Consider the following 24908-nt stretch of genomic DNA (forward strand, 5'->3'; position numbering starts at 1 on the left):
TTTGACTTGGGCTCCAGTGGCCCTGAATGCACTTGTCGACCAGATGTGCCCCCCCAGGCATAGTCTGATGCATCTGTGGTTAGGGTCTGGGTGGTGTGGGGTTGAGTAAAGGAAGTCCCTTGTTGTGGTTGCATGTTGCTGCCCACCAAAGAAACTCTGTCCTTGGACAAGGTATGATAGGTACGATGGTTTCCAGATCCTGAGAATGTTGGCACCAAAGACTTTTCAACTACCATTGAAGTTTCCTCATATGCAGTCTGGCATATGGAATCAGTAGAATGCAAGAGGCCATGAACCCTAGGGCCTGCAGGATTTTCCTTACGGATAACTGGGTTCTGGTGGCCATTTGTGTGAAGTAGCCTGTCAGATAGGCTTGTTTTTCTGGAGTAACAAATGCCATCTGGGGTGCTGTATTTAAGCTTGCTCCCAGGAATACAATTTTTTGACTGGGGACTAGTTTTGATTTCTTTTCACTGACAGTGTACCCCAGGGAGGTTAGAATGTTCTTTACAAATGTCAGGTGCTGCAACAGCTTTTCCTGTCTGCCTGAATCAGGCAATCGTCCAAGTATGGGTAAATTTGAATCTTTCTCTGTCTGCAATAGGCAATGGCTGGAGCCAGGCATTTTGTGAAGACTCTGGGAGCAGTGGATAACTCAAATGGAAGTGCAGAGAACTAATAATGCATAGATCCTGCCCTGAAGCATAGGTATTTTCTGCAGGAGTCCCTCACAGGGATGTGCAGATAGGCTTCTTTTAGGTCTAGGGTGGCTAACCAGGCATCTTTGGACAGCATAGGAAGAAGCTGCTGAAGCGTTAGCATTTTGAATTTTGGTACCACCAGGAAGGTGTTTAGAATGGAAAGATCTAGGATCGGGCGCCAAGTGCCCTCTTTTCTGGGTATCAGAAAAATTCTGGAATAAAACCCTTGACCCATTTGTTCTGCAGGAACAGGTTGAATTGCCCTTATGGAGAACAGGGATTGAATATGGTTTTGTGCCTCTGTCCACTGGTTTGGAGGAAGGTCTGGGAACCTTTTTGGGATTGGCAGTGAATGGAAGTAAAATTTGTACCCCTGGGATAAAATGTTGAGGACCCATCAGTCTTTGGTGATGGAGGTCCAGTTTTTTTGCATGATGGGCAAATTTTCCTCCTAGGGGGACGAGTAATTGGGCAGAGGTGAGGATTGGAGTTGAGAAGTCATTGTGAATTCTTTCCATAAGGGGGTGGCTTAGCACTCCCTGTTTTAGAAGTGGAGGCACTCCATTGCTTAGATCTCTGCATACCCTGAGACTGTAATCTGGGGGGTTTGTTTCCCCTAGGTGTAGTTTGAGATGGCCTTGAGGGGGCTGGAAAGGCCCAATCTTTCGAGGGGCGATGCCTACTATATGCTGGAGGCTGCACTTGCAAAAATTCTTTGACTGTATGCATAGACTTAGCCTATTCTTCCATCTTTTTTAGAACCTCTTCTACTTTGGTGCTAAACAGATTGTCCTTGTTCAAAGGAGCATCTAGTCATTTTGATTTGACATGGCCTGGCAAGGTCTGCTCCTTAAGCCAAGTATGCCTTCTCAGTACAGAACCAGTGACTGCTGCCCTGCAAGAAGCTTCTAGGGTGTCAAAGCCACACTGCAAGGTATGCTTGCTCACTTGGCTTGCAGAATGCATAAGTTCTTGTAATTTTTTATTTTCTGCACAGCCTGTAAATGTAGATCATTTTTGCTTAATAAGTTCCATAATATGCTGCTGGCATTTCAGCATGTGAAACTGGCAATTCAATGCCCTAATGGCGAGAGCTACAGAGGTGTATACTTTTTTACCCTATCTGCATACCAGACTTCGAATGGGTCTCGGTAGCGGCCTACGAATCCATAGAAGCGGGCATCAGGGGCTGCAAAAGCACCTTACTGAATTCCAGCGAACTGTCGACTAGCTTAACGGAAGCATTGTCTGCAGTTTTGGACCTGTGCGTTCAGTCCCTGTCTTTATCCTTACATTTCTTCAGAAAATCGGTAGCCGGATGGGCTTGCCGAAGCAATTTTGGAATATAGAGATCGACAGTGAAAGTATTTAGCGACAATAAGGGCCCGACAACAAATAGCTCAGCCGTTGAACAAGGCACAAAACCGGCAGCAAGGTATGTCGTGGTCTGGGCCTAAACAGGTGACACAGTAAGAATGGAAATCTTGGTGTGGTATTAGATTTCCACAGGCGAGACAATTGTTAACTTTTTCTGACATCGGTTAGAACAAGAAAAAAGGATCCCCAACGGGGTACTTCACTTTAGAAGACTTCAGGATGATTCAATTTGGAAACGAAAACTGAAGTAGCGGCTGACCGGCACACGTGCGAACTGCTTCTGCTTCAGGCTCTTCAGCAAGAAAGACTGATGTAATGGCGTCAGTTGCCTGTTTTTATACCCCTGACAAACTGACGTCAGTACTGAAGTGACAGCAACTGAAGCAGAAATACCAAGTATCTGGTATTCGGGCCAACTGAGGGCTACCTGCAGGCAGATAACCCAAGTGTGATGACTGCAACAGTGAAACATGAAGAAAATCTCTGCATTCCCTGGGGCTGCTGTCTGGGGGGTCTGCTTCCCCTAGTTCTAGTCTGAGGTGACGTTGAGGGGGCTGGAAAGGATTGATGTTTTGAGGGGCAATGCCTACTGAATCTCGGAGGCTGGACTTGCGAAAAGTCTTTAACTGTCTGCATACACTTAGCTTTTTCTTCCATAATTTTTAAAACCTCCTCTGCTTTGGTGCCAAACAGATTGTATTTGTTCAGTGGTGCATCCAATCATTTTGATTTGACATGGTCTGGCAAGGTCTCTTCCTTAAGCCAAGCATGCCTTCTAAGTACAGAACCTGTGACTGCTGCCCTGCAGGATGCTTCTAGGGCATCAAACCCACATTGCAGGGTATGCTTAGTAACTTGGCTTCCAGAATACATAAGCTCCTGTAATTATTTTCTGCACAGTCTGGGAAGGCAGATACTTTTTGTTTAATAAGCTCCATAGTATGTCGCTGGTATTTCAGCATGTGGAACTGACAATTTAATGCTCTAATGGCAAGAGTTGCAGAGGTGTATACTTTTTTACCCCATCTGTCTAAAGCTCAGGAATCCCTGTCCGAAGGAGTGGGATTCTTAGCTGTGGTTGCTTTTATTCCTTTAAGTCCTTGGGAGATAACCTCTGGGTCAGCAGTAGGATTTTTGAAAAGAAATTTGTGTATGTCTGGGACTCTAATACCTGTCAGGTTTCCTGGGAGCAGGGAGGTAGAGTATCAGGAGTTAGACTGGATTCCATAAAAACATCATCCACAACATCCAGCACAGGAGGAATAGCTAAGGGTCTGTGCTGTGTTACATCTAAAAATTCCCCGAGTCTCTTTTTGGACTGAGAATAATCCTGGCATTCACAATGGAAATGCTCTCTAAAGGTATGCAAGGTTTCACCAAAAGAAAAATCCTCTGGAGGAGAGGCAGAAGGAATGGATTCCTCTGCATCTGAATCCTCATAAGCAGATAAGGGCATGTCTTCATAATCAGAAACCTCAGAGTTAGACTCTTGGTCGGATAAAGTTGCTGGGGACAAGTCTCTTTTTTCTTTTAACAGGGTTAGGTTGACTTCCCCTAATCAGCATGATAAGGTCTTCTACCATTTTAAGCATTTCAGACTGAGGCATGGAAGCAGGCGCGTGAGCTTGGGCCATCATTTTTTTAGGCGTAGTTTGTATCCTGGGCCTTAGAAACTCAGTAGTTTTATAAAGAACTGAAGATGTGAAAGAAGTCGGTTTGTGTCGAATATCAGGAGTGCAAAGAACTTCCTCAGAAGTCGGTGCCTGCACAGCGGCTCCGGACACATCCAAGGTAGAGATATTCGGAAGTTCTGTAGTCAGAGTCCCGCGGCATACCGGACTCCGAACGGGTCTCAGTAGTGGCCTGTGAATCCATGAAGTGGGCATCAGGGGCTGCGAAAGCACCTCACTGAGTACCGGTGAACTGGCGACTAGCTTAACGGAAGCGTAGTCAGCAGTTTTAGACCTGTGCCATCTGTGTCTGTCTTTATCCTTATGTTTTTCCAGAAGATCGGTAGTCAGATGGCTTACCAAAGCCATTTTGGAATACAGAGATCGAGTGCGAAAGTATTTAGCTATGATAAGGGCCTGACAACGTATAATTCTGGCTTAGAACAAAGCACAAAACTGACAGAGAGGGACATTGTCATCTGGGTCTAAACAGGTGACGCAGTAAGAATGGAAATCTCGGTGTGGTATTTGCTTTCCACAGGTGAGACAATTGTTAACTTTTTCTGACATTGGTTAGACAAGAAAAAAGGATCCCAATGGGGTACTTCGCTTTAGAAGACTTCAACTTCAATTTTGGAAATGAAAACTCAGATAGCGGCCGATCGGCACTCGTGCGAACTGCTTCTGCTTCAGGCTCCTCGGCAAGAAAGACTGATGTAATGGTGTCGGCTGCCTGTTTTTATACCACTGACGACCTGACGTCAGTCCTGGAGTGACAACAACTGATGCAGGAATACTAAGCCTCTGGTATTCGGGCCTACTGAGGGCTACCCCTGGCAGGATAACCCAAGCGTGATGACTGCAACAGTGAAACACGAAGAACATCAGAAAAACTTTAAAGATTAATGGTGTATAAGCTACACCCTTTGAATAATCCACACTCTCATACTAAAGAAATTATACAAAGGAAGCTACTATAAACCCTGTTAACACTGTATACTCTAGCACACAATTTTGTTCACATATAAAATAGTTTAATCTACAAATGGTAAAAAGACAGAAGTGTCAAAAGGGCATGTGAGGCAGGAATAATGGTAGGAAGATAGGAAAAAATGAACCCTAATACCCAATGACTACCTAAAGACAATAAGGGGGAGAAGGAGAGAAGGAAACAGAAATCATGGTATTTAAATACTAAACACTATTAAAGCTCAACAAGAAAACACTAAGAAAAGTAACTCTCACTGCTCGAGATCTGGAATCACGTTCTGTACAATAGCGGCAAACAAAATTTGAGGAGTTGGGGATGGGCTAGTGCACTGTGGGTAGAGGGAGAAACTCCAGATTTGGATCCAAAGTATTGTATATACATCACAGTTGGATCTTAGACCAATTCCTGAGGAAGAATGAAAAGGACATCAGATCATGCTCTTACTTATTAGCTTCACTCACCTTCCCTTTCACTTCTAGTATCCACCCCAGACCTGACAGCCTGCTTTGCATCTCCAGGTAGCACAGAATAAGAAGTTATATACCTACCATAACGTTCCATGTTAGTTGCCTTCTTCTCGCCTTCTTTCTTGCTGGTTGGGGTCGGCTCCGACTTGGCCATTTTTCTAAAGAACGAGAGCTACTTACTGGCTCGAGGCCTCCCTATATCCCACAATGCCTGGTGCTAGACCCCCCCCCCCCCAGATCTTGTTTGGAAGACCTAACACCATCATAATACAAGAGGACAACCATCCCAATAGCAAAAACTTCAGCTACAGGGCTGAAGGAAAGGTAGAGGACATAATCGGCAAAGACTCAGCCAGTGACAAGACCCGTAGGAGGACTCTTCTCGGTCCATCTAGGCTAGGGGGATGGAGGGTGGGACGCAAGAAAGAAGGCGAGAAGAAGACAACTAACATGGAACGTTATGGTACGTACATAACTTCTTAATGTTAAGTTGTCTCCCTCGCCTTCATTCTTGCTGGTTGGGACAGCGTCCCTAGCACCTTAGTCCTGGGTGGCTCATTGGAACAGACTCTTGAGCAAAGTGGAACCAAAATCAGCTCTGCTCCTAGAGGCCAGATCCAATTTATAATGTGAAATGAAGGTATGAGGGGTGGCCCATGTGGCCGCCACACAAATGGCTTCCATAGGTAGTCTTGATTGAAAAGCTACCGATGTAGCTAAAGCCCTAGTAGAGTGGCCTTTAGGTTTAGCAGGGAGTTGCTTATTCCTCAACTGATAAACAAGGGTAATAATAGAGGACAACCACCTGGATAAGGTTACTTTAGAAACTGGTCGACCCTGCTTACCCTCCGCATAGGACAGGAAGAGTTGGTCTGATTTCCTTGTTTGCTCAGTCCTATGCAAATAGAAACATAATTGCCTATGAACGTCCAACTGGTGTCATTTGTGTTTAGCTTTGTTGGAATAATTTGGAAAAAAGACTGGCAGATCGATGGGTTGATTCAAATTATTTTCGGAGGGGACCTTAGGAAGGAACGAAGGATTAGTCCTGAGTGAAACTCTATCCTTATGGAAAATTAGGTAAGGAGGACGAACACAAAGGGCTTGAAGTTCAGAAACTCTCCTCGATGAAGTAATGGCCACCAAAAAGAGGGTTTTCCATGTACGAAATTTCAAGGAACAGGAAGCTGCCAGTTCAAAGGGAGGCAGTATCAAGGAAGCTAGGATCAAATTTAAGTCCCACGGAGGCGGGGGATCTCTCACTGGAGGCCTGAGCAAGATTGTTCCTTTCAGAAAGGCTTTGCAAAACTTACGGGACATGATGCTAGTTTCTGAGAGGCCCGTATGGAAATTAGAGATTGCCGCTAGCTGAACTCTAATGGTGGCAGAAGAGGAGCCCGCTTGAAAAAGTTCTGCTAAAAAGTCTAGGACGTTATGGACAGGGGCCGTGAAGGGATCTATATTTCTAGCCTCTGCCCAGAAAGAGAAACGTTTCCACTTACTAGCATAAGTCTTCCTGGTTGTAGGTTTGTGAGAAGAAAGGATAATTTCATGCACTGAATGGGAAATACTGGGAAGCCTGGCTAAGGTTGGAAGTGGAGCAACCAAGCAGTGAGGTTGAGAAACTGAAGAGATTGATGTAGCCTCCCCGACTGATGGATCAAGAGGTCCGGAACTGGGTCCAGATTCCAAGGCTGCTCTAGAAGGTGACGATACAGGAACGGGAACCAGATTTGTTGAGGCCAGTAGGGGGCAATGAGGATCATCCTGCACCCCAGCATGGTAGCTTTCTGAATTAGTTTGGGAATTAAGGGAAAGGGTGGGAATGCATACAGAAGTCCCTGGGGCCAATCGTGAACTAGAGCATCTCTGGGGGAGTGTCCGGGAAGAGGGAAGAGAGTGAAGAAACTGTCGCACTTGCTGTTGAGAGGAGTTGCGAAAAGGTCGCAGCAAGGCTGACCCCATTTGCAGAAGATTTTGTCCACTACTGTCCGATTGAGAGACCACTCGTGAGGCATGAGAATAGCTCTGCTTAGCCTGTCCGCTATGGCGTTGGACTTCCCAAGGATGTGCGTTGCTGTCAGAAACCGTTGAGAGGAGATCGCCCACTGCCATAGTCTGAGTGCTTCTCGACATAAGGGATAGGACTTGGTTCCGCCCTGCTTGTTGATGTACCACACTACAGACATGTTGTCTGTCTGAATTGCAATGGTCCCAGTGGGTAGAGAGTTCTGAAGAGCTTGCAACGCTAAAAGCACCACCCTCATCTGAAAGACGTTTATGTGCAAGTGGTACTCGTGGGGTTGCCAGGTGCCCTGGACAGTCCTGCCCTGAAAATGCCCCCCCACCCGATCAGGGAGGCATCTGTGGTCACCGTGGCAACTGGAGGAGGAAGGACAAATGGTCTGCCCTGGGGTACTGATGGAGAGACCATCCACCAAGTCAAGTGGTCTTTGCATGATTGTGTAATTATTATCTTGTGAGACAAAGGAAGTTGTTGAAAGGACCATTGGGTGAAAAGCATCCAGTGGAGAATCCTTATGTGAAAACGAGCCAGGGGAACTAATATGATCGCTGCTGCCATGAGACCCAAGGTTTTTAGGACGAATTTGGCCTGAGTCTTTCTGCATCCTAATAAAACCTGTACATGTCGGCGAATGTCTGCCACTCTGTCTACTGGAAGTCTTGCAGACAGATCTTCCGTATTTAATCTTGCGCCTATAAAGGTTAAAGACTGACAAGGCGACAATACAGACTTTTCGAAATTTATTGAGATACCTAGGTTGGAGCATGTTTGGATGGTATAATCCTTGGCTCTCAGCAATTGATGTCTGGTGGTAGCAGTAGGGAGCCAGTCGTCTACATACGGAAACACCTGGAATCCTTGCCATCTCAGGTGAGCGGTAACCACTGCCATGCATTTGGTGAACACCCTGGGGGCTGTGGTGAGACCAAAGGGCAGGGCTCTGAATTGGTAATGACTGGCTCCTAGCCGGAAGCGGATAAACCTTCTGGAACGCCTGTCCATTTTGATGTGGTGGTACGCATCCTGAAGATCTATGGAGCACATCCAATTGTCCTGACCCAAAAAGGGTAGAATGGATTGAAGCATGACCATCTAGAACTTCGTTCATTGAACAGACTTGTTTAGTCTGCTGAGATCCAAAATGGGTCTCCAGTTCCCTGTCTTTTTTGGTACCAAAAAGAACTTTGAGTAAATTCTGGATCCTTGCTGGTCTGCTGGGACTTTGACATTTCTTGTACTGCCTGTTCCCTTAGACTGGGTGGAACATCTGGGATGGGGTTGTTTGATTTTAAGGGGGTGTGGACAAATGGGATTTTGTAACCTCCAGATATGATAGACTGTACCCATCTGTCTCGAGTGATGAGACGCCAGGCTTCTGGGTATAGAGACAGCCTTCTCCCGACTGCCTCCGAAGGGGTGCTGGAATGGCTTGTCAGAGAAAGATTCTCTGCTGCCCTGATTCTGTGGACCCCCTCTGCTCCGCGGGCGGCATCTATTGTTGTTTCGTCCTCTGCCTCTGGAGGGAAACTCGTCACATGTGTCAGGCACAGCTCCCTGGGGTTTCCGGAACCACATCTTTCCACTCTTCTGACCCTTAGGGTATGGTCTAGAGGGAGTGGAAAAACTGACTCCCACGGCAGAGAGAGTCTTGCCTTCCTGCTCACACCTGGTAAGGGTATCTTTCACCTGAGGTCCAAACAGAGCCGAACCATCAAGGATCAGCGAAGTTACATAACCGCATCCAGGCATGTCTTCTCAAAGCCACGCCTGTGCCTGCGGCCCTACTCGTCCCATCAGCCGCATACAAAATGAGCCGCATGGAGGAGTTGACGATAGAATTAAGAGTAGCTAGCTGGGAGTTTATCTTGTCTTGAGCCCCCGCAACTGATGGATCTTGCAGGGTATCTCCTAGCTCCTTGAGGAGATCCCTCTGAAGACGGGTGAAGTGGCACAAATAATTCAGCGACCGTATGGAGAAGGTCGCTGAGGAAAACATCCGCTTCCCGTATCTATCCATCGTCCTAACTCTTTATTAGGGGGATGGACAGGTACAGAAGTGTCAGCCAACTCCTTTTCGTGGCAGCTGCTACCACCATGGCATCAATGGGGACACCCTTAGTCAAAAACTGTTTATCTTGAGAGGCCATAATAAACTTAGTGGGCCTGCGCTGGGGTTGGTTCCAGTGTTTCCGGAGCTGACCACGCCTTCCGAGCCACTACTTCCATCAATGGATCGAAGGGCGGAGACACCCAGGAGGTGGAAGGGCGAGAACCGAATGCATCCAAGTATACCAACTCGTCCTCAGAAGGGTTAAGGGCAGACCAGTTCCCCCTCTGCTTAAGGATTTCAAGGATGTCTGAGAAAGAGACATCTTCAAAGGGAGATCTTGGGGACCCTTCCGAATCCTCCAAGTCAGTATCTGATGTGACAGACTCTGGGGAGTCAACATGTTTCCTCTTACATTTCCTCTTTCGAGGGGGCTCCTCTGAAATCTCAGGGGAGGCCTAGGAAGAGGAAGATACACCCAGTGGGGTGACCTGGAGCATTTGATCCCCTCGCTTGGGGTCTGGAGGAGGGGCAGAGACCAAAGCAGGCACCCTGGGGGGAGGAGCTGAAGGGGCTGATCGAGGTGTAGACTCAGAAGTCAGCACGCTCCTCATGACCTCGAAGGTGCCCCTGTCCAGCAGAGAAGAGGGCCCCCGCTCCGAAGAGACAGGAATCCTCTCCGGCACCGAAAGGGATGTCTCCGAGGCCGATGTAGGAGCCGAGCTTACCTGCGCCGAGGCTCCGAGAGGGAGAACGGGGTCAGACAAGGGTCCAATGCCACTCGCCCCCTCGGAGCTGACGAGGGAGTCTCAGCGCCCAGATCCCTCCAAGGACGGAACCATTGAAGAAATTGGAGCCGACGAAGGAGCCGAAAGGGGAAGCATCGGCGCCGACGTTTCCAGGATCCGAGCCCCAACAAGTTCTAGCTCCGAACTGACAGGAGGAGTCAGAGGAGGAACTACTTCAGAAACAGGAACAGCCACAGCCTGATGAGGAGGGCTAGTTAAAATTTTAGCCAGGGCCTGCGATTTGAGGAGTCTACTAACCACTCTCTCCAAGTCATGATCAGATAGCGTCGAGGACCGAGAAGAGTGGGACCGATGGCTCCATTCAGACTGTAGCAAAGGCGATCCCGGAGCCGAGCGAATCGACTCTAGGAATGGCGACCTGGATCGCTTACGGCTCCCTGATGGCTCCGACGCCAAGGTCGGAGCCAAGAGAGATTTAGATACTTTGGTTCCGGCCGGAACCGAAATTGAAGCAGACGCTCCACCTGGCGACGGCTCCGTACTGGGAGCCGACGGCTTGGTGGGCTTAGGGGTTTTTGCTAGCTGAGACTTCGCCGGAGACCCCTCGGGTTTTAGTAACCCCCTGAGAATCAGCTTGCTCCTACTCTCCTGCAGGACTCTCGGACTAAAGGCATGGCATACCAAGCAAGAGTCCTGCAGGTGTAGGGCACCTAAACAATAAACACAAGAAGTGTGACCGTCTGTCAGAGACATTTTCTGACAGCACGAGTCACACTTCTTGAACCCTGATACCTTGGTATCCTTTGACATGTTAAAGAAAGAAGGAATACCGATGGATGAATGTTAGACTAGTGCAAACAAAAAAAACTCACACACACTAGTCCCACACCTTCACACAAAAAACTAAAGGTAACAAAACTAAGAGACTATTATTTTAGACTATAAAGACTAAACACTACTTCCTACTGGAACAATTTAAAAGGGAAGGGGATAGCCTCTAATTTAAACGACCTACTTAGGGAGATAGGGGGGGGGAGGGGAGAAACTCTCTAAGTAAAAACGAGTTTCCCAAGGGTCAAAAAATACAGGAAAAAGTAAGACTAATCTACAGTACTACTCTAATTAAACAAGAAACTTGAAAAATATACACTAAAAGTTTAACTACTAATATTACATAAAGACGAATACGACCTGAGCCAATAAAGCGCAACCTCGTAGCTGAAGCAGCAAACGAGCTCTGGGGTCTAGCGCCAGGCATTGTGGGGTATAGGGAGGCCTCGAGCCAGTAAGTAGCTCTCGAGCTTTAGAAAATGGCCGTGTCGGAGCCGAAGGTCGGCTCTGAACCCAACCAGCAAGAATGAAGGCGAGAGAGACAACTTAACATTATTAATCAGATAATCAGCTATCTACCCATTTTTTAGACTGGCCTATGGTCTGGGCTTGTTGAATATGGAACCTTGTCACAGCTGATGATGTGGCAGATGATGCACCAGTCTTATCACCACTGAGCAAGCAAGAACAGGTTTAACTTGTTTGGTTCACTTCTGAAAACACAGATTTAACAGACTACCTCTCAATTTCCTGGAACCGTCTGTTTCCTAGCTGATCCGAAACCTTCTCCAGTCTCATTTCATTTGAACAGCTGCATCTGAAGTTATATGAATTCAGATTTTGCTTACTTCTGTCTCTGCTTGATTTTGTATTTTAAAAAAAAACTTGAGTCTTCAAGTTGAACTCTATGAAACACACCAGCAATTGGATAGCAATTATTTGCTAAAGTTAAAGGCAGGCATGTCATACCTGTGAGTTAGTAACTTGGTTTTGTATAGACTAGCTAAAACTATAAAGGCATCAAAGGTGGAACAATGCATAGAGTTTCACATTGCTGTGCTATGAGCAGGAAGATGACTTAGTGATAAGGTATCTGCCTCATGGATCCACAATGTTCTTTTTGCTCCAGTCAATGTGTGGTGTTTTTGCATGTTCTTGTCTAAATGATATTTCTCTGGATTCCTCCCCAAAACACGGGAGACATGGTGGTTGACTGGCTATGTTGAACTGATCCTGTGTATGTTTTATTTATCCTTACCTTTATGGTCCATGTCATGAGTGAAAAGGATTCAAAATGGACAGCTAGTCCAAATCTTTTCCCTCCCTCTCCTGGAACTTCGGCTGACTCACTCCTTCCAGTGCAAGGACACAGGAAATGTGAAGGTTGGACAAACTGGCAATTCCAACTCTTGCCAAGGTCCATCCCAGGATGCTTTAATCCAGCCCATGCTCCAAGGAAAAAGGGTGAAGGCCTGATCTGAGAGGACTGCCACCCCAATCCCAGGACAACTCAAGAAAGGCAGGAAGCAAGAGGGGGAAGGAGGGGGGAGCTTGCACTGCAACAGTGAAGCTATTGAAACATCTATATTAATGACAATTTCTTAACACAACTGGACTATATTTATCGTAGTATTCACTATTGTAGTCCTCACTCTTGGGAAGATCACCTTCTCTGGTCTCACTTGTTTGGGAAATTAACTACTTAAGACATCATTCCTTGCAGGACAGCAGAGGCAAATCCTGCTGCTGCTCTGGATGCAGCCTTTAAGTTGTGCTAAGTGTTTAGAGGACCAGGCTGCTGCTTTTAGAATGACTTGGATAGAAACTCCTCTAAGAGAAGCTATGGTCGCAGCCATGGTTCTAGTGTGGTCTGGGTCCAGATTTCAACAGTGCTGATAACAAAAGGCAACGCAATGTCCCAACCACTTGAAAAGGGTTTGCTTAACAGGTTTATCCTCCAAGTGATCATGGTTTTCTGAATTCTTCTGTTCAATGTAGATAAAATCTCAGTTGCCTGTGCATACTCAGGAAATGCAGGGTTCTTTCACGTGAATTCTGGGGCTCAGGAAGAAACAATGGGAACTGAATAGTCTGGCCAAAGGTCAATTCAGCAACCATGTTAAGTAAAAAAGAAGAACTGGTTCTCAAAGTTACTATCTAGATGGAACACTAAGGGCTCTTTGCAAATGAATGCTTGCAATTCTGAAACGCACATAACAGAAGCAACTGCCACCAAGAACAGTATTTTCCAAGAAAAGCACTGGAGGAATGTCAACTTCTCTAATATACTTAAGGTCCAATGGTGAAGCTGTCTCTTGGCTGGTCTTAGGTGATCACTCCTCTCAGGGATTTCCCAGCTGAAGGTCTTGAATACAAAATGGTTCCATGGGCAGGCAAACGAAAACAGTAGAAGCATGAAATTTCAAGGATGTACAGGCCATGTCCACTTTGTAGATGTCTAACAAGACATTCCATGACCAATGTCACCCTAGCCTTTCTGTGGGGTCTAAGCTACTGAAGTGACACCAGGAGAAGAACCTTTTGCACTTCACTAGGTACAATTTGTTTGTACTGGCTTTCCTAGTAATATTAGTATTATTAAAATTAATAATAGTATTTCCTTAGTGTTTGGCATGCCTTCTGAAATATATGTGCATTCCTGGGACTAGTGCGAGATCATCCAGACACTCAGCCTCAATTTTCCCCAGAATGGGGGTATGGCAGGGACTTTTTGTTCTGAGTCCACTCACTGAGGCTGTACCTCAAATATTACTCTTGCCAGATTGTAGAGGAGAGAGAAGGAGTGCTGCCTTGGCCAAAAACAAACAATGAAAATCATTTGTGGCTTCTCCTCATGTACTGTTGTCAAATCCATGTTAATCATGGGCACTGGAGGGACAGCATGCAGAAAACAGAACTGTCCAATCCAAGGACACGTCATTTGTTATCCAGGCTTTTGGATTGGTTAGTCTTGAACAAAACTATCTTAGCTGTTTATTCAGATGAGAAGCAAACTGACATCTAGTACACTCACCTGCTTGTTAGGTCTAAGATATTTCCTTATAAAGCATCCATTCATGCGAATCTGCATATATACTGCTCAGCTTGTCTGCTATAACCTTGACTGAAGGGATGTGGCCTTCAAAGATATTCCATTTTCTACTGTCAGGCCCCATTGCTTTCACTATTAACTTGCGCAGTATAAGTAGGAGTGGGTCCATCTGGTTTATGTACCACATCACTGAAAAGTTAACTGCCTGTCCTTGTAGGACTTCCCCTGGACGGATGGTAGAAGAGCCATGAGTGCCAAAATGAGGGCCATCACTTCTTTTCTTTTTTTATTGTTATACAAAATTTACTGAACAATCTACAATCATTAGCAAATACTGCTAGAAATATAACACAAAACTTGATATTAGTGATATATAAGGAAGAGAATTTGAGCAAGTAATCCACGACCATATTAACAGAAAGTATACAGAACATGTAATACTAATGTATGTGTACAAATAGGTATCTACAAGAGATTAACAAAAACTCGGTTCACACTGCCTGAATACACCATCAATTAGCAAGTCTGTATATAAGTATAATAAATACTAGTAGACAAACTTAAATAACTGCCTGTATTTAGTTTTATTATAATTTTAACACACGCTCCCAGTTATGACTCACGGATTATAATTAAAAGGTCTATCACCCAATATGATTTCCTCATTCAACAGTCTATGCCCTTTTCTTTTAATTCATATAGATCTTTCCAGAAAAAGTTACAAAGGGGGTTTCCACTTTGAAACTCTGTACGTACAAACTACAACAGTCAGTTGTATTAATTATTCCACTGATGTGGAAAAAAGAACAGTAACTATAAGCATCACCACAGCCTATTTACCAGACTGTACAACCAAAATTAGAGATGGGTCAGAAGTGCCACAAGCTTCACATCTATAGGAGTATACAATTCCCTGTTGTAGGCTACACTTGGGCATCCGATAACCCTTAAAGCCCCAATAAATAGATTTCTCATAAAAAAGTAAAACATTTAATTTTAATACAAAGATTTTTAAAATCTTGAAAAATTTCCTGTGACATATTATGGTTAACTTTACTACAAGAGTATGAAGCTGGATGCACAGTTTACCCATACTGGAGGAGAGGGGTATTTTACAAATCAATGATGTTTTAAGCAAGTGTGATTGTGCTGCAGTTCTAACTTTATTTTAGCATTAATCCTAAATAGGAAAAAGGTGCTTGGATATATTCCCGATAATCAGAAATTACAATTGCACCTCAGACTTCTATAATGCCAGGTTTTACCACTGAACAAATTCCAATAAGTTTTTAAGGCATCAGATCTAAGTTTATTAATATTTCAAACTGCTTCCACAATATCAAGCAACCACAACATGCCCCTGCACTCCTATTTTAAGTAAAGCTACCCCTGCAGAGCTTATACCTTAGTGAGGAGAGACTGAAAGAGGAACTGCTGTGCCCCAAGCATTCTTTGGGTGAAAAATATTATATAGATACCTTGAAGCACTATGTGTATTCAATACTGTGTCCCACTTTGTCAAAGAACTCGGTAATTTAGTAAGACACCAACTAATTGCCAAGAAGAGTGAAAGTTTAGGAGTTGCCTTCTATTTGTGCCCACAATTGAAGTTTCTGCTGTATTGTAAAAAAATTATGTATAGTAAACACCTATACATATCTTTTAAAAACCGGGAGCTTAAGACCTAAATCGAACTGAGTGACATAAGTAACAAATAAGATTCTGCACTTTTTAGTTCCCCAAACATAACTATGCATCAATTTAACTATTTTGTTTAACCATACATATTTTTAAGGGCTGTAATATGTTGAAAAATAAAGAAATGTAATGGAGCCACAAACATTTTAATTACAAGTATCCACCCATTCAGTTGAAGATGTAGAGGTCTCCAGCTATGAAACCAAACACAGGCTTTCTGCCAGATGGGTTGCACATGGAGTTCAAACATTTTGGTATAACTAGGGTGAAGGATAATACCAAAGTGTTTAGTGGTTAATAGGAAAACATGTTTTTATGCCCAAACATTATAAGCAGACAAATTAAAGGGAATCACTCCTGACTTAGTAAGACCGCACCTGAGCCATGGCTGGTTACCAAATGTTTCCAACAGATCCATTATTAATGCAAGCTTGTCGCAGGAATTCTGAGTTAATATGAAACAATCTGCAAATGTCATGATTTTACATTCAATTCCCCTCAGCATACAGACTTTCAAGCCCTAGGTCTTACTGATAACTTGGTTAAAGGGCTTGACCGTGAGAAGAAAAAGGTGACAGGGGATATGCCTACCTAGTATCTCCCTCTATGAAAAATTCTTCTGGGAGTAAATCATTTAATTCCATCGATTTAGCACAGCTATAAAGGGTTTGGACAGCCCTTATAAAACCCACTGGAAATTGCATAACTCAACACTTCTCATATCTGTCTATATATCTATGCCTATCTATATCTATGTATAGCTCTCTATCTCTCATCTATATGTAGCTACACATATCTATACCTATATATATATATATATATATATATATATATATATATATATATATATATATATAGATATATAGATATATATCTATATAAATATATATAGATATATAGATGTATAGTGCAAGCACAAGGAGTCGAACACATTTTAAAAACCTATCATCACACCGACAGTTGATTTTGAGACTTTACTTAGGCCTTTAAATATCAATGAGGTGTATGACTATGATCTACCCTAGAATGATCCCTTACAAATACAGCCTGGGGATTTTTTTTATGAGCCTAGGCAGCATACCTTGCAATCTATTTTCAAGGACTCTGAATATTTATCTCATAATTTATGCAAGGAGACAGACCTATAATTCAAGTGGTTTGAAGGATTTTTATTAGGCTTAGGGAACACAATTACAGTCGCTACTTGAGACAAGGGATTAACTACATCTGCTTTTTGAAAGTCTTGTAAGTTAAAAGGAGAAGGGCTGTACCAAAGGATCCTCAGGAATTTTATACAGCCCACTACTGAGGTCATCTGGCTCTGGTGCTTTACTGTTATGTGTCTTTTTAATAGCTTGTTTTATTTCTATCAAGCAGCTAACGTCTTCCTTTGTAAAAGTGTCTAGATCACATTCTGCAAATAATTTTGTATGGATTCCTTCGGGTAGCTACCATCCCCTACAGGAGGACAGTACATTTTTTTTCTAATAGTTTTTAAAAATCTTATTTACAGCTTGCTTGTTTAATATACCCATTAAATCACATTAAATCATCTTGAGCTCAAATCCTTACAATAACGGTCTTGATTCTTTTTTCTTTAAGATGATAGGCTAATTATTTACTGGGTTTGTTCCCCAGTGCCCAGGATATGAGGGCCATTCTTTACAATTATAATTGCACTTTAAACTATTTATGCTTCTGCTTACATTGTTGCAGGACATTATATGACTTAAAACATGCTTGCTTACAAACTACAATAGCTGTGCAACCAGATTATGCACCTCTTGTAAGTCTTTATTAGGACTGTCACATAACTGAACTTTTTAGCCAAGGTACATAGATCTTTCAGCTCCCAATTTAAAGGATTCCCACCCTACTTTTATAGGCATACTACTAATAGGGTTGTATAATAAGTTTTTAACTGCCTTTTGAATAAACTGTGCTTAGTTAGGGTGTTTTTAATATTAAATTAATATTAAGGGGGCTAGTCTCCAATAACACTACTTTTTTTTGGATTTGGCAAAGGTGTAAAATAAATTACCACTGTTGCATGGTCAGTGAAAGTAACAGGATTAATTTCTGCTAGATACTAAGCAATCTATTAACTTATTTACCAGATGGGGAAACAAAGGTGTATTCTTCATCCTTAGAGTGCTATAAATGCCAAAAATCAACTATCTTATGATATTCCATCCATATTTGTAAAGCATGCCAAGTGTTAAGGTGACATTCAGCTAAAGGGTCAATTCTGCCTATAACCAAGTCTAAAACTGTATTAAAATCACCAGCAATTAATACTGGGATACCACCTGTCTTAGCTCCTCTAACATATTCAAAAATTTCAAAAATTAGCTCAAAGGCATCCCTATTATAGCCATATACATTCCTTAGAAATAATACTCCGTCAGGGGTGTGAAATTTCACCCACATCCACAGCCCTTTGTTAGATCTAGTCTCTAGAGGGATCCATCCCAATGCCTTCCATACTCCTGTTAATACATCTCCTTTAGATTGCATAACAAACTTATGATATAGCGTGCCTTCTTCCAAACATTCTGTAGGATCTTTGTGCATTTACAAGCAATTTACACTCTACAGACATAGTATATCAATGTTAGACTTGCATAAACAAGCTTGTACTTGGTACCATTTTATCAGGCTATTTAAACCTTGCAGAAAATGTGATGTTCTGTAACATAATAAACAGACCAAAAAGAACTAAAATCTATATTAACTAACAATTTAATAAACTATATATACCATATATTTGTACAACTGAAGTATATTAGGTAAAGTTAGTATACAGTAAACATAGCTTGTAGATGTACTGATTGACTTTTTATGTTAAGCACTGCTGATGTTTGTCCTTCAATGTAACAATCCGTGTAAATGCTCTCTAGAGAAACAACAAAAAGTGAACTAAATCTGTGGTCAAGGTTTCCCTTTAGTAAGCCTAAATCCCACTCTTTTGTGCTTAACAGATATTCCTTGTTTCGCAAAAAAATGTTCCATTCCTTTTTTATGATCCATCTAATGGATTTGTTCCCATCTCAGACTGTGCTCAGTTTTAAGCATTCTGTAGAATGCCCATTGGTTTCACTAGTGATTTCCTGTTATTCAATATCCAACTCTTTAAAATTGTTCCATGTTTTGGCACCTGTCAGCAACAATTGTCTTACTGGAGCTATGTGCATCCTGTAAGAATTGCTCAAAGAATGGGCTATGACATCATATCCTTTTTTCTTTTCTTTTCTTTTTTTTTTTTTTTTTTTTTTGCTGGCTCTGCAGCCAGATTGGTAGGTACTGCTAAAGACTTCCTCAGGCCTGAAACTTGCTTGGCTCAAAGTAACCCTTTATGTTGTTCAGAATTACTTTTAACCACTTGCGATTTATCAGTGCATTGTTTGCTGTTTAAATGTACATTGCTCTGTAAATATTGATATGCTTCTACCGATCTAAAGGCATGCCAGCAATTATCCCTTTTAAGTTGGAAGGTGGCTAGGAATTTATGCTATCAAAATACAATTCCTACTTTCTTTAGAGTTCTTATAAAACTTTAAAAGCTTGTGACTTCTGCAATGCAGCGAAGGATAAATTTTGGAATAATTTAACTGTATGGCCCCATAAGGATAAAGGGATTAACTTTCTTTGCTGTACGCAACAAAAAATGTCTGAGTAGTTCACGCAATGAAAGATTATCTATCAAGGGGAAGTATTGGTTGCTTCAAACAATCATGTGGACTGATGTGCTCACTCAATAATCAGCCTCGGCTGGATCTTTAAACAAAGACCTGCTGGTAAATGTTTTCCAAAAAGTCTACCAAATCCCCCAAATTCTCCACTTCTGATAAGCTGAGTATCCCTAAATTGTTCTTCCTCATATGGTTCTCCATATCTTCAAGTTTATCAAACAGTGTTACAATAGTTGCATTATGCAGGTCTGGCAGTCCGCTATGTTCCTGAAGAGTGTCACCTTGTATGTTCACGGCGGACTCCAGAAAAGCAGTCTTCGCTAACCAAGTTTCAATTGTTTGTTGGTGCTTGGAAATGTCTTGGCTTATAACCGCAGTTTCCTGCAAGACCTTTGCCATAAAATCTGTCAAATTATCTAATTTGCTGCTCAAGTTCAACTGTGTATGTGTTTCTAAACAGTGACATGCTGCTATGTAATCTCAGATTCCTCCAATATGGTGCCGTGAAGAGAAGACAATACCCCGAAACAAACAGCAAGCACAAGTAGAGTGGGAAAACAAACTTTACTCACTACAAGTGGTTAAATGTTACTGCATTTTTGCTAAATAGCTGTATATAATGCAGCTGCTTCAGCAGAACTAAAAAACTGTGTCTCACTACACTTGTGGCTAGCTCCACCACCCTCCATCCCCGGGCCATCATTTCCGTGACATTGATATGTTTCCTACTCAATAGGCTTTCTCAGGTCCCTTGGACTTGGAGGTCCCCTATGGGTTTACTATGCTATGACTGAGGAGTCTGTTAGTGGCATAGCATACTTTCATGACTTACAGGGGATTCCCTTGCTTAAGATATAATGTTAGGCCCACCATAAGATTTCCTTCCTGATGCTTGTCATCAAGCATATAGTGGTTTCCAAATGATGCAGATGTTGGTTTTACACAGTTCTCAAGTACCACTGCGGCTTTCAAACATGGATGTCTACTAAGGTACCATTATAATCCATGCTGTCACATGCCCCACCTAATAAACTCGGATACTTTCTTGTTATCTTTTCTTTTTGGAGGAACTGGATTCTGACAATATCCTTTGCTGTCCTTTCAGAGGACAGCTCTGCACTGAACAGTGTTTAGACTTGCGCCCAGAAACGCTACCCTTTGAGAAGAGATGAGAGAGCATTTCTCTCTCTCTGTTAACCATCAGGCCCAGTCCTCCCAGTCTTGAAAAACACTTTAGAGTGAAGTTCATGGCATCTAATGCACACTGACACGACTCTGCAAGGACAAGGCAGCCATCTAGGTAAGGAAAAATTGTAATGACCTCTGTCCTGCAAAAGGCAACCACTGGCACCAGGCATTTTGTGACTATTCTGGACACATTGGACAAGCCAAAGTGCAAGGTGATACAATGATAATGGTCTCCATCTGCTACACACCTTAGATATCTTCTGTATTTTCTGCTTAGGGGGATGTGAATATATGCTCCCTTCAAGTCCAAGGTAGCCATGAAAGCTCCTTGAACAATCATTGGTAAGAGGTCTAGCAGGGTAAGCATTTTGACAGTTCCAAAACTGGTTTGGATGGGAAAGATCTAAGACGGGTCTCCAAGTACCCACTTTTCCTAGGACAAGGAACAGTCTGGAGTAGAACACTGTGGCTTCCTCCTCAAACGGCACTCTTTCTATGGTCCCCGTCTCCAACATATCTTTGAGAAACTAAGGTATAAATTGAATCTGGTCTCTTGGAACAGGTGGAATGCCTCTGAAATGAGATCTAGGCCTTAGGAACTTAATCCCTCTTTAAAATTATTGGCACCCACGTGCCCTGAGCAAATGTTTTCCAATTCCTTATAAAAGTGGACAAGCTTCTGCCTTTTGGGAGATGGTAGTGGAGAGGCCTGGGGTTGAGGTGGAATTTGGTTAGGGGTAAGAGGAGGGGGTAGCCAGGCTGTGTCATGCTCAAAAATACAATGCTTTCACAAAGTCTACAGAAGCACTAGCATACAACTGAAACTATTAATACAGTTTTTAAAGAAAAACAATCAAGAGGAAGCGGTATCATGTAGCTTTTGATAACTGCTGTCAGACAGCTACAACAAATAATTTACTTACACAATCAATCATACAGTAAGTTTATTAGCAAGCACTTACAGTCTCAATGGTCTACTGTTGGTGCACTGACGACAAACAATAAAACTGTTAAGCTCCTTGCTGTGGACATCAATTACAGTCTGAAGTTCCACTTGCAGTTCTTATTACAAAATCTTGTTTATGTTTGTCTTTCTTGCCAGTAAGACAATCTCTACTAGGCCAACTCCCTGCATCTGCATATCCAAAAAGGAATGGACAGATGCATGAAATCACTACATGCCAAGAAAAGAAACCATTGATGATGAATCATAGAATAAAGGAGAAACAGAATTCCCTTTTGTTAATTTAAACAGAATTCAACAATGCAGAAACAAGGTTAGAATCTTCCTTTTTTATTTCTGTTAAACTGGCAGGCTCATTCCATAGCCTGCAAATCTCAATGGGAAAGAAAAATATATATACCAATCCTAGAAGGAGCAAAACCACTCACATACACTCATATATTCAATTATGATGCCATCACAGTGCATGCTGTCAGAGTGGAAAAAAGGAGAATTTACAGCAGCAAATTGGTTAATACATAATGATAAACAGAAGTGATAAATAAATCTTGCAGTTTATCTCTCCAGGTCAAACTTACTCCTTAGTGAACAAATTCCTTATACTTTCCTATCAAATAATATATTAAGCATCTAAAAATCAATACTTAAATAATTCAGGGAAACAAAAACAATTCTAACATAAAATGACAACTAACAGCAAGGCAATAAACTAGGATTTATGAAGGCATAGGGCATTAGAAAAACATATTAACATAAAAGTTATGCATTTTCAGTGATGCTATCCTAGTAAGGCTTACTGGTAAGCAAATATACTCCAAGATAAAATATTATCCACCTGAATGTCTTATCTGCATAGATGCTCCTGTATTACACATGGCTTTCATATATAACCTCGATATTTTTGTCAGTCTGTGTTGTAGCTACGGCTGGTATGCCCGAGTTTGCAGAGGTCTGCATTGTTGCAGGTTCTGTATCTGAATGGGCACTGTACTGGGAATGGCTATCCAAGCTTTCATTTTTAGACAAAGCATGCACAGACACTTGTATTGCAATGTGATGTGCAGGTTCCTGGACTGATGATGCATCAGAATCACCTGTTGGTGAATCACTGCGCTTCAGATATTTTGGAATAGTGTAAACGTCATCTTTACCAGTAGATTCCTGAACCTCAGGGACTTGCCTGACAAAGGTCCGTCCATAATCTTCTATACCAACTACTTCCATCATCTCCTCCACAAAGGTTCGACAGTTCATTATAAGTGGAGGAAGAGGAACGCTCCGAGCAAGCTCTTCGATATAGCGTGCAAACTCCATGGTCTTGAATTGTGTGACTTTGGCCAGTTCAAGCGTTTTGGCAGATGTAATTATGGGTATTCGTTTAGCTATTTCAAAAGCCTTTTGTAGCTTCTCTGCTCCTTCTGTTCTGAAGAAATCATTTATGGCTTTCTCTGTTTTCTTAAGATGACTGCTCATCATACAGAGTCGTGTGATGTTTAAAATCATAACAACAGTAAATGCTACAAGACAGACAATCATATAATAAATTCCCATATCCCCAGAGGTAAAGACAACCCTCAGTGTCACAGTGTAGTTGACACTTCCATGCAAGTTTGTAGCAACACAGGTGTATTTTCCCCTGTCTTCAAATGCAACAGTTGTGATGTTAAGTACGCCATTAGAAAGTATACTCCATTTTCCTCCTGGACAAAAGAAAAAAGGAAGTATTTGTAATACTTGTACAAATGTTATGACAAAAACAACTTGGCATATCAAAGTATTTATCTAAACCAATGAATCTCAAATTAAGAATTGTGCTGTGCAGTCATTTAACTCAAGGAGACTGATAATGTTGGAACCACAGTAAAGCCAATTTATTTTAAAATCAGAATACTAAACTTAACAAGTTCACGAACACTTGGATAGCATTCTTGTCAATGGGTTAGTCTTTAAACTACTTGTCCACAGTAAAAGCCTTCCACCTAAGTCAGGTGTCTTTACAAAAGAAAAATAAATATTTAGAATTTTAAACAAGCAGTACTTTGATGATGAATTAAAGAAAGCCCAGGGTTTAAGAAGTCAGCACAGTCTATATCAGATGTGTCCAACCTGTGGCCTTCAGAGCTCTTCCATGCGACCCATGACCTTTAACTGCAACTTCAGTGTACGCATGTGCCAAAACACGTTTTTCATTTGTTTTTCGTGACAGTGACCTGTAACCGCAACGCTGGTGTGCGCATGCACCAAAGTACCCTTCCTGTTTTGTTTTTTTTGTGCCAAAGTAGGATCTGTGTGTTTGCGCCGATGTGTTATTTTGCGCTGAAGAATCAGTGCGCGTTCGTGCTGAAGAGGGATTCATGTACAGATTTGACATAATTGCCTTTGAAAGGGCCAGCACCTAACTTTATTACTAGAGAAGTGCGAAGTGAGTGAGTGCATGCATGAAAGCAAAATGTTTGTGTGCGTGAAAGTAAGTGTGTGTGTGTGTGTGTGTGTGTGGATGAGAGAGAGAGAGACAGTGAGTGTTGTACTGAATTAACGTACCTGTCAACTGTACAGATTTTCAAAGAATGTCTGGTATCTCCTCCAAGCTCACAAAGAGTGGGGAACAAATGGGTGGCAATCAGCTAAGTCTAAGTGCAAGTGTAGAAGGCTGTATTTTTTGTCAGAACATCATGTTATAATTCCCTGAAAATTCTGTTAATAAATCAAAGGGATTGACATATGGATTATTTGGCATGCTTAGTTAAAGTCCAGTTGCTGCATTATAATCAGTTTCCATTACGGTTGGTGGAATGACTTTTGCTCAGAGGAATGCAGTACATCAGACTATATCTATTTTATGATGATATTGCTTTAGAAATAAAAAACAAGCTTATTTTATTTCATGAAGTTTTATATTGGTGGATTTATGTTTGCTCTTCCTACCAAATTTAGACTTAAGCAGTGACCCACACTACATGAATGAAGATACAATTGTGTATGTGTCTTTGTATTTGAAGTCACTAACAGAAAATACATTCTGGAGTGAGAGTTCTGGCATATTTTCCTGTGAAATTTGTTAGAACATTTCAAGAGAGTCAGAAATTTGGTCCTGTATGACTAGGTATCGCTAATATTACTATACACACATTGGTTACTGTTTTTTTCATATTCATTTCATAATTTTTAGGTGGACAACTAAGTATATCTCAGAATCGTGTCTTCTGAAATCATATCTAAAATAATAGCTATTCCTCAGACTATATGATTTTTACTGTCATTTTAAATGTATAGCAAATGGTTATTTTACTTGTTTAGGAAGACATTTACATATGAGAATATGCAGCCTGTTTTTCTAGACTCTGTTAGCTCATGCAGTGGGCTGTATAAAGCTGAATATTCTCTTGCTTGTCCTGATAATTTTATAATGATACCAGGAAGAGTGATGTAGGGATACTGATTTGTAGGCAGCGTCA

At 42.2% G+C, this 24908-nt stretch overlaps 1 protein-coding gene across 6 annotated transcripts in view; it reads right to left on the bottom strand.

Annotated features, from left to right (window-relative positions):
• Positions 1–21415: 21415 nt before the first annotated feature.
• The window catches only part of MFAP3L (microfibril associated protein 3 like), a 181783-nt gene continuing 178290 nt past the window's right edge, over positions 21416–24908 (bottom strand). For all 6 annotated transcript variants that reach the window (XM_044061716.1, XM_044061711.1, XM_044061713.1 and 3 more), the window contains one exon: positions 21416–23153. In XM_044061716.1, the coding sequence (XP_043917651.1) occupies positions 22321–23153 (833 nt within the window). In that variant the 3' untranslated portion in view covers positions 21416–22320. The remainder of the gene's footprint in view (positions 23154–24908) is intronic.

This window comes from Protopterus annectens, chromosome 2.part0 (genome assembly GCF_019279795.1).
Source record: "Protopterus annectens isolate FY-2018-M chromosome 2.part0, PAN1.0, whole genome shotgun sequence".
Lineage (NCBI taxonomy): Eukaryota > Metazoa > Chordata > Ceratodontiformes > Protopteridae > Protopterus > Protopterus annectens.